Source organism: Tasmannia lanceolata, unplaced genomic scaffold, assembly GCF_043159265.1.
Source record: "Tasmannia lanceolata isolate RefF3 unplaced genomic scaffold, GAP_Taslan_0.1 ptg000023l, whole genome shotgun sequence".
Lineage (NCBI taxonomy): Eukaryota > Viridiplantae > Streptophyta > Magnoliopsida > Canellales > Winteraceae > Tasmannia > Tasmannia lanceolata.
Genome location: NW_027518700.1, coordinates 2,683,483 through 2,694,145, shown reverse-complemented (window position 1 = coordinate 2,694,145; position 10,663 = coordinate 2,683,483). Strand labels below are relative to the sequence as shown.

Sequence of the window (10,663 nt, the reverse complement as noted above, 5' to 3'; positions counted from 1 at the left end):
GTGACTATGGAAGCTTGATTGGAAACATATTATACTTGACAGCCACTAGACCAACTACTATATTTGCAGTCAATCAAATCCATTGTGGAGCCACAAAGAGTGCTCAATTATTTGCAAGGAACTCTTAATTTTGGAATAAGGTATAATTCTACATCAGATTCAAAGTAGTTTTGGATACAGTGACAATAATTGGGCAAGCTCTATTGAAAAAAAAAAAATCTAGTTGTGCATTTTCCTTTGGAAGTGAAGTTTTTTTATGCCCATCTGAGTCTTCAGCTGAAATAGAGTATGCAACAACAGTAAAATCAGCTTCTCAAGTAATTTTTTCTAGAAGAGAGAGACCAAAATATAAGAAACTGAAATATTTTGTGATAATCTGTAATTGTTATTGCAAGAAATCCTATTGGCCATGACAGTAGGAATGATATCTGAGAGATTATTGAAAGAGAATAAATTGAATTAGAGTAATAGAAGAGAGATGATCAATTAGCGGACATCTTTACAAAGGGATTGATGAAAGAGAAGAAAATCCTAATTCAAATTCCTCATCACTATCTTTACAAGACATACATTTCAATTCATATGCACCATTTATTTATTCCTTAATTGTGGATTAAGTCAATCTTTAATGATGCACTACATCGACTTTGACTGAATCCACAAATTCCATTTTATTTCATTTTTCTAAATTACGTAGATGTTTATTAGATGATCTGCAACTGTACTGCCCCTTGCTTAGGACACATGAATTGCCTGATAATCGATCTAGACTGTCCATCTAGTCGGCCACAAAGATGGGCCACCATGCAGAGATTGTAGCAATAAGACATCTTAGGCCTTTGATTAGATTTTGAGAACAGATTGTGAGTCCAAAACTGATTATTGAACTCACAATAATCAGTTAGTTTTGGACTTACAATCAGTTCTCAAAATCCAAATCAAGCAGGGACTTAGTTATAGAAGGTGATCACAGATTCTACAAAGCTTTCTAGTGCACATCAATCTGTTTAAGTCCTGTTTGTTTTGGATTTTAGAACTTAATTGCGGTCCAAAACTGATTATTGGACTAAAGATTGAAGGTAAATTTGAGTCCAATAATCAGTTTGGACACAATAGGTTCTTTAAATCCAAAACTAGCAGGATGAGGAGTACCATTATCACAAGAGGGTCCACATATCATCTCTCTCTCTCTCTCTCTTCAATGTGAGACTGGGTCAAAGTATTACATGAGCATCTGCCTTGTACCTTTGGCTTGTGTGATATTAACTATTCACCTAGAGAGAAAGAGAGAGAGAGGACTGGTTTTAAGATGAGTAGACAATTCCACTGAAGAAGGCAACAAGAGAGAATGGGAGTAGGTAGTTGTGAGGACATAAGGCATGTCATTTCTCTGTTGAAAGTATGGGCCATGTCCTCCATTCTTTCCAATAAAAAACCAAACCTTCTCCACCCCACCACCACCACAACCCATGAGAGTTTTGGGGTGGGACCAACCTTCTCTTCAATCTTATCCTCAATCCAATCTTTTTCATTAATGTGTCTCCTCTTCAGAAAGAAAAAAAAAAAAAAAAAACCAAGCCCACAAAAAACCCAACACCAGCCAATTGAATTGACTGAAATATCCCTCTTTTTTTTCAAGGGGCTGGTTTTGCCACCATGTCACCCTACAAATCAGTGGACAAAGTGATATGGGTGGAAGTGACTGAATTCTGTCAGGGAAAATTTTGACGGTGGAGATGGTGGAAAATGAAAGTTGAGATGCTTCAGTCATTTTACTCGAGACGATATTCGCCCCCACCAATAGTACAAAAGGGAATCACGAATTCTCCTCCAAGGTACAACAATGAAGCTCGGTGGATCTTCATACAATGTTTGACGACTTTTTGCCCCAAACCACAACAAATCCCGGATCACCCTTCGAATAAACAAGAATGCAATATACTAAGGGGAAAGTGACTATGAGTGGCCCCTCTTATAAGCTTATATGAGGTGACGGCTAGAACACGGTGGGCTCATATTTTTTGGCTGATCAAACCATTCATTTGATAAGCCATGACATAGTTAGGGTGTTTCCAAAAAAATCAACTCCATAGGATCATCCCAATCCTTCGAGCTCTGGAGGTGAAAAATGGGAAATTTTGGGGAAATTTAAAATAGCCCATTTTCACCTCCCCAGCTCGAAGGGTTAGGATGATCCTGTGGAGCTGATTTTTTGGGCACACCCTATCTATGTCAGGGCCTATCAAATGAACGGTTTGGATCACTGCAAAAATATGAGCCCCAGCTCTGTTTCTAGCCGTCACCTCATATAGCTTATATGAGGGGCCGCTCATATTCACTTTTCCCATATGCTAATGTCTGTTTCTGCACAATAACATAAGACTAGAGAAAACTCCTAAAAAAAAAATGTAAAGAATGAACTTAGAAAGACTTTTGAAAGAGTGAAATTTGCTTTATTTGTCAAATTCGAATTTCCGCATCATTTACCAAAACCCACATGTGGTACAAAAACATGAGAGAGAACTAGAAAGGATTATGGTGCTTGCTCTTCCCACAAACACTTCTTTCAATAAGGCACCCATTTTCCCAAATAAAATACACCTTTAATTTGCAAAACTTTTATCAAAGTCATTTTATTTTGAAAATAGTCTTACAAATCTTAGGGCCAATTAAATTCCCCAAGCTCTGTTCACTTCTTTTCCCTGGTGCTGTTTTCCCTGAAAAACAGCCATTTTTTTCCCTGACAAGACCTTGACAAGACAGAATTTCTGTGTTCACTTCTTTTCCAGGGAAAACTATTATCAGATGTGGAATTTCTTATTCAAAAGCTAAAAATGACGTGAAAATTGATTTTTTCCCTGTTGCTTGAGATTTGCTTTCCGATTAAATATATCGGAAAGAAGCTTTCCATGAAAAACGAAGCCTTTTTCCTCTTCATTCCTTTCCCTTCTGCCATGTCACCTGTAAAGGAAAGGAAAATGACATCCTTTCCTTTCCTTTCCGGGAAAAAAAGTGAACAGAGCCAGCTAATCCGGATAATCTTTAGTGTCAACATCCAAAAAAGGAGTGCTTAGCAAAAGACAAAAGAAAACCAGTGTATTTTAATCAAATTGAGTGTGGAAGAGGTTATATCTTAATTGGATTTGATACCCCATCGCACTCGACTGTGACCAAAATGTTGCACCCAACTGGCCCAGATAACTGCTGCCTTTAAGATATGACTACGATCCCCTTAGAATGAATTTGAATTGCCGGAATGGGGCACTGGAATCTGTATCCGATTCAGATTCTGCCTGATTTTAGTGTTTGGTTAAAAACAAAAGAATGGAATCAGGAGGTGGAACTGACATGAGGGCCAAATTAAAGGAGGAAAAATACCGAAATCTTGTATCCTGCCCTACGAGCTGATATTCTTATTCGCCCCCAATCAATTTGCAATAGGACGAAAATTGCCCTGTAAAAAGACTAAAATACCCATGATGCTCAGTAATATGTTTTGATAGTGTAGGGGCTGAGCCTGTAGCTCAATGGTTTAGGCTTTGTTTGTCAACCTTGATGTATTGCGTTCAACCCCAGCTTACCTACCAAAAAATAAAATGTTCTAATAATGGGTTGAGGCCTTGGGCAACCCACCTAACCCAAACTCAACAACTCCCCTAATTTTTTGGGTATTTTTCCCATTTTGTCCTGGCCAACCTGAACCCAAGCTGACCCAATTTGGAAAAAAAAATGTTAGATGGGTTGGGCTAGGTTTGAGAGATCTAAAGGCAGATTGGTTTAGGATTGACACTCCTCAACCATAGGTTAGGGTTTATGGCAATGCTACCTCGAATTGGGTTAGGGGTTGGCCTCACCGAGTTGCACTGCACCATTGGAAAAAACAAGTTGGAAAACTACCTAAGTTCAAAATAAGCTGAACTCCACCACATACTGGGGAAATAAAACACCAAAAACGCAATAAAAAGGAAGATAAGAGCAGAAAGTTGTTCTATTTTTATTACAATTGGATAGGAACTAGGAAATATGAGATTACTACATAGAGAAGACCCAGGTGAAGAGGGCCTCCTCATTCTGTTGTGGCTCTACAGCCGCGAAAGCATCCGAAAAATAGCTTCGGCTTTCATCGCTCGCATCTTCCTCTTCTGATTGAACTCCGTTTACGGTCCCCATGCAGCCACGGTAGCCTTCGGGAAAGTATGAGTCCCCACTATCAATCAGCTGGGGCCCATCCTCGTCCACCACAGCACTCCCTCCGGTATCGGAGCTCAGACGATCCTCAGCCTTTATGGTAATGTCGGCTTTCTCTGGTGGAGGATTGGGCTTCTGATCCACCAACCCCTTCACCTGCACCTTCTCAGTAAGATCGACCACCTGCATTCCAACATTTGAATTTTCATCTATTAGGTTCTTTGGGCGAAGGGCCTGGGAATAACAATTGCAATGATCGGACAATCCTAACCGCCCGATTGATATCGATAGAGAGTTTTCTGAAACAACCAATTACTCCAAAAGCTTTAGCTGTTGGAGATGGCGTTATTTAATCTTTAATACTTCAATACTCCCCTCACGTGTGGCCCCTCTTTCTAGGGTTGGCCTACATGTGACACGTGATCCTTCTTTGGGTTGGCCATTACATGTGGATTTTTAATATATTAAGGAGTTTTGAATTTTTGAACCCATAGCCCTGATACCATGTGAAACAACCAATGACTAAGCTTAAGGAGTAATTGGTTGTTTCACATGGTATCGGAGCAATTGCCTCAAGGCAGGTTCTGGGTTCAAAAACCCTACAACTCCTTACTATTAAAAACTCAATGTGTATGGCTGGCCCAAAAAAGAGGGGCCAAATGTGAGTGGGAATATTAGGATAAATGCTTAAATAACACAAACTAACAGCTAAAGCTTTTGGTGTAATTGATTGTTTAACAATTTTAACCATTTTATGTAAATTGTTGCACGTTTTTGGAAGGTTGGGATTGTTCGATCAACACAAACTTTCACTGTGGTCTGATTAGCCTCTAATTATATCTCTATTAGAAGGTCTTGGCCCATTATGGATGAAATGTTCCTATTGCCCCTGTGATTAACAAAATGGTCCATGTCATCTTGGCTGACTATACAAAAGCACCCCTCTATACTCCACAGTCGACACAACATCAAAGGAAGAGTGAGAAGCACGTCGACTTATAAATATCGAAGTTCTATTCCTTCTGTTTATTGTCCCCTTGGCTAAGTATGATGCGATACATTGCAAATAGACGACTAAATAATGAAATTTTTGGCAATCATGATTTTTTTTTCCCACTGAATTATGTTTATTCAACAAGAAAAAGTCGATCAGATTTTGAGTGGGGTTTTTCGTTTCCTAGGTTTTCAGGCTTTCCTTGCCCTCTACTCACTCAGTCCCTCTCGTATCTAGCCCTCTCCTACTGTCCCTGGCCATTGGATAAGCTAATATTCTTGGGGGAAATTATGGTAGCCAAATGTACCCTAAAACTTTGTACATGACTCACTCTACAATCCAACTGGTGGGCCATAGGCTGCGCCTCATTTAAGATGTTATTGTTTTTTAGATCCTCTGACATTCATCTTCTTCCAAGACACAAGTTGTTGAATATTGAGGTCATGTTTTGTTTGAAGCTGTAAATCAAAATCAATGCTTATGGTTTTGTGTAAAGTCTTTGTAGGCTTTTAGGGTAGTTATAATGTGTAGAAGATGTAAGAGTCTGATGGTTTTTTTTTTTTACCTCAGATTTGAGCTTCTCATTCTCGGTGTTGATTTGATCGTAATCAGAGAGAAGGGAGTCATAAGAGGATTTGAGAAGAGCGTAGTCCTTTTCAAGCTGCTTTGTCTTCCACCGGGCCCTCCGGTTTTGGAACCAGATTGCCACCTGTCTCTGCTGAAGCCCCAGCTTCTTGGCCAGCTGACTCTTTCTCTCCGGCTCGAGCTTGTTCTCTACCTCGAAGCTCTTCTCCAACAGATGAACCTGCCAAATTCAAGACGTGGAAATATCATATGTGCCGGAAAGAAAAACTACTAAAAACCCATGCATAACATATGTAGCAGAAAGGAAAACAGAACTGCCAAAGGTTCAGGAGTTGAGGAAAAGCCAGAGAATAAGGAAGTATAGCCAGAAGATGATAGACCTCCTGGATCAGAGAAAAAATGGCTTCACTTGAGTATGGGGTCTGGTTCTAGGGTTCATGCGTGTCCCAAGCCTCACCAATTGCACAAATCTAGTTATCGTATTTCTTTTCTATTGTTTGTTTTGAGGTTGTCTTTAAGGGTACCACGACCCTAGTTTTTATGCCCTTTTCCTTAGACATTGTTCCAAGGATTGGGCATTGGTCTTGTTCATGCTATTGTATCAACTTTCTTTATTTAATATACTGATAAGGGTCCACGTAACCCTACGCATAAAAAAAAACATGTGTACCAGAAACCCTAAATTTTTTCTTAATTACCATTTTCAACATCTTATCTTACCTTTAATGACTTTTATTTCTTTTTTCATTATAAAATTTATCCTTAATTCTAGATAAGGGATTTGCTAGGGAATTTTGCAGAAAGGCATATAGTGGCCGACTTTTGCAAGAGAGAAAAGCCACTCAGGCTCACTTTTCATCAGATTTTCTCTTATCTATTTAATTCATCTGATCTAAGCTGCGAAATTCCCTAGCAGATCCTTTTAGATCAAATTACTTCCTATTAGATGATTAAAAATAACAATATACAAATTCCTAAAATCTCTCCCTTGTCAATGTTTTTTTATTTTTATTTTTTATGGGATCCCTTGTCAACGTATATAAGCTTAAAGTGAGCATCTCTCTCTGCATTCCTTTAATCTGATAAAGACACTCCTCACTTTTTTTCACTTCATTATATGGTTCTTGTGAATTGTGATCGGTTGCTAATAGATTTATTAGAAATTTGTAAGAAAAAGATTTGATAGCCATATAAAGCATAAGACCCTCAGAAATTATATGATGCCCGACCGTGAAGTCCCGTCAAGGTCTTACCCCTTGATATTTGATTCAAGGGTAGCCTCTTAAAAAGTGGGCTGCTGTTGGATCAAATATCAAGGGTTGTACCTGGTCGAGCATCATATAAAAACTCGTATTAGTAATTAAATTTTTTAGGGGGTGATTCGTAGAATATTAGGGGTGCAACCCGGGTCAGGTTGAGGCCAACCCGATCAGACCCGAGGAACCTTTTTTTCCAACCCAAATTGGACCTGACCTGATTTCCAACCCGAGGAACCCTTTTTTCCAACCTGAACTGACCCGAGATCGACCCGAGTTTAAAATCATAAAAAATGTCGGGCTTTACTCGGGTCGGATAACCCGAACTCAACTCAGGTCGGGAAAAGTCAACCCGAAGACACTTTTTTTTCGGGTTGAACCGGACCACAGTTGCACCCCGCAAGGTAAGATATCTTTTGATACAGAGGTTTGTTAGTAGTTTTCTAACTTTTCTCTACAAAAACGGTGGGGTTTACTTATTTTGATTCTTTGTTTCTTCTATGACCAAAATAAGAGATGATTTTTCACCTGCTCAGGTGTGAGTCTTCGTTTCTTTTCCGGCAATTGCTCGTCGTAATATTCTTCTTCAATATATTCCTCTGAAGAGCTGAAAAAAGGGTGCCTTTTCATGGTGGTTTCTTCCATTTTCATCACCGATCTTGACCCTGCTAATATCCAATCTTTTTTCAGTCGATAATAGAATTAAAAATGGAAAAAAGGATTTGTGGGTTATAAAAGGAAAAAAAATGAGACCCATATAAAAAAAGCAAGTTTAATAAGAGTGAGGGTTTTTCAATGAGAAAAATAGGACAAAAACGAAACCCATATCAGAAAAAGCAAGTTGAAATAAGAGTGGGGGCTTTCTTAGAGAAAAAAATTAGGAAAAAAATGAAACCCATATCAGAAAAGGCAAGTTTAAATAAGAGTGGGGGTTTTTCATAGACAAACATAGGAAAAAAATGAGACCCATATCAGAAAAAGCAAGTTTAAGTAAGAGTGGGGGTTTTTCATAGGAAAAAATTGAGACCCATATCAGAAAAAGCAAGATTAAATAAGAGTGGGGGGTTTTCATAGAGAAAAAAAATTAGGAAGTTTAAATAAGAGTGGGGGGTTTTCATAGAGAAAAAAATTAGGAAGTTTAAATAAGAGTGGGGGTTTTTCATAGAGAAACATAGGAAAAAAATGAGACCCATATCAGAAAAGGCAAGTTTAAGTAAGAGTGGGGGTTTTTCATAGGAAAAAATTGAGACCCATATCAGAAAAAGCAAGATTAAATAAGAGTGGGGGGTTTTCATAGAGAAAAAAATTAGGAAGTTTAAATAAGAGTGGGGGTTTTTCATAGAGAAAAAAATGAGACCCATATCAGAAAAAGCAAGTTTAAGTAAGAGTGGGGGTTTTCATGGGAAAAAATTGAGACCCATATCAGAAAAAGCAAGATTAAATAAGACTGGGGGGTTTTCATAGAGAAAAAAATTAGGAAGTTTAAATAAGAGTGGGGGTTTTTCATAGAGAAAAAAATTAGGAAGTTTAAATAAGAGTGGGGGTTTTCATAGAGAAAAAAATTAGGAAAAAAATGAGACCAATATCAGAAAAAGCAGGTTTAAATAAGAGTGGGGTTTTTTCATAGAGAAAAAAATTAGGAAAAAAATGAGACCCATATCAGAAAAAGCAAGTTTAAATAAGACTGTGGGGGGTTTTTCATAGAGAAAAAAGTAGGAAAAAAATGAGACACATATCAGAAAAGCAAGCTAAAAACAGTGAGGGAGATATAGGTAAAATAGAATCTGTACCAGGAGTAAAATAGGGAAAAGAAATATCACCTCGAAAAACATGATCACTGTTTCCGATGAAGAGCATGTTGTCATGGCAGGAAGCATCGAAGATGAGACGCCCAGAATCCATGAACGTCTGATTTTCCAGGGAAAATTTAAAAAGAAACCAAACAAAGGAAAAACTTTTTCTCTTTCAGAAGATCATTATCTTATGACGAAAGAAGCTGGTACTCCAAAGCAAACGAGTTGGGGTTTGTAAGGGAGAAATGGAAAATCCCATCATGGTTAGAGAGAGAGATAACAAAATTTTACAAGGATTTTTTTCTTGTTTTGGAATTCTAAGGAAAAAAAAGGTGTGTTCTAAGAGCTTTCTGAGGGGATTTTGAAGACTTTGTTTTGATCTTCTTAAGCTGTTTTGCAACTTTGAGAGTTTTGTTACTAAAATTGGAGAAACAGGAATGGGGTTGTCTTATAGATGGAGATGGTTATGTAATGACGATAATACCCTTCTTCCTATTTTTCATGTTCACTAAAATACCCATCTAACTTTATCATTATGCCCCGAAATTTTATTGATTGATAAGTTCGAGTGTTCAACTACGTGCCAAAATGCCAGCGCCTAAATTCGTACATGAGGGGCCAACAATTGGATCATATATATTCGCCCCCTTTTTTTTCTAGGGCCACCCCAATTCCCTAGTTTAAGCTCTCTCTTTCTCTATATGGGTGCAACTTGGGTTGGGGCTCAACCCGAACCTGACGGGTTCAACCCGATTTTGGATCGGGTTGGGTTGGCATTTCCTCGGGTTGGGTTGGGAAAAGCCAACCCAATTTAATTTAGGGTTGAGGTCTTGGCGACTAGACTCGAACCCCACCTTTGCTGTATAAATAGTATTTTTATATTTGGCTCAAGGTGAACTTGAACCAACCAAACTCAACCCGACCTGATTTCGGGTTAGATGGGTTGGGTTACGGTTGAGAGATTTAGAGGCGGGTTGGGTTAGGGTTGACAATCCTCCTCAACCCGAGGCTCGAATAGGGTTGGGATAGGGTTGAGGGAATGCTATCTCAAGTTGGGTTAGGGTTGGCCTCAACCCGATCCAACCTGACCTGGGTTGCACCCCACCCACGCACCCCAACCCCCCGGGGCAGCTCTCTCTCTCTCTCTCTCGTAATGGGAGCTGCCCTTTTTCCATTTTAGATCTTAAATGAGTCACATTATAGAAATTAATCACTATATAGATCAAAGGGTTTGGATCATCTTATGGAGATGATTTTCAAGACACGGCATATTTACTAGGGCTGCAACTCGAGCCGGGTAAAACCCGACCCGCATCGACCCGACCCGAAAATAGCCTGGGTCGGGTTCAGGTTTCATGGGTTTCGGGTCGAGCCGGGTTCAGCATTCAAAAGCCCGCATGAATCTCGGGTCAAGCCGGGTTTGAAGGGGCCCGACCCGACCCGACCCGAGTTACATAAGTTATAGTATGTACATTTTTTTTCTATTGTTAGTTGAAAGTTAAAGGGATAATTACATTTACACCCCCTCTAGTTTCAGACACATCCACTTCCACCCCTATAGTTTAAAACGTGACAAATACAGCCTTGTAGTTTCAATTTGTTTAAGGTAGGCCCCCTCAGCTGAAGGTTTGTCCATAGATTGAAGGGTTAGGATGATCCGATAGAGCTGATTTTTTTGGCACACCCTAACTATGTCAGGACCCATCAAATGAACGCTTTGGATCATCCAAACAATGTGGGCCCACATTATTTGGATGATTTTTTGGTTGTGTTTGGATTCGGGTAGGGGCCCACATTATTTGGATGATCCAAAGCGTTCATTTGATGGGCCCTGACATAGATATGGT

At 39.1% G+C, this 10,663-nt stretch overlaps 1 protein-coding gene across 1 annotated transcript; it reads right to left on the bottom strand.

The window, feature by feature from the left end:
• Window positions 1–3,939: 3,939 nt before the first annotated feature.
• Window positions 3,940–9,246, bottom strand: LOC143856287 (homeobox-leucine zipper protein HAT5-like). Its single transcript, XM_077366468.1, has 4 exons — window positions 8,844–9,246; window positions 7,552–7,688; window positions 5,748–5,987; window positions 3,940–4,371 (listed from the first exon to the last, which is right to left on the bottom strand). Exons 1-4 carry the CDS (start codon window positions 8,923–8,925, stop codon window positions 4,033–4,035), a joined length of 798 nt encoding a protein of 265 aa, XP_077222583.1. The 5' UTR covers window positions 8,926–9,246; the 3' UTR covers window positions 3,940–4,032.
• Window positions 9,247–10,663: the final 1,417 nt, after the last annotated feature.

Coding starts and splice junctions, on each gene's coding strand:
- LOC143856287 (XM_077366468.1), bottom strand. CDS start 8,925: ATGGATTCTGGGCGTCTCATCTTCGATGCTTCCTGCCATGACAACATG. Junction 7,689..8,843: donor CAGTGATCATGTTTTTCGAG/GTGATATTTCTT, acceptor GGATATTAGCAG/GGTCAAGATCGGTGATGAAA. Junction 5,988..7,551: donor GAAGACTCACACCTGAGCAG/GTGAAAAATCAT, acceptor TGAATTTGGCAG/GTTCATCTGTTGGAGAAGAG.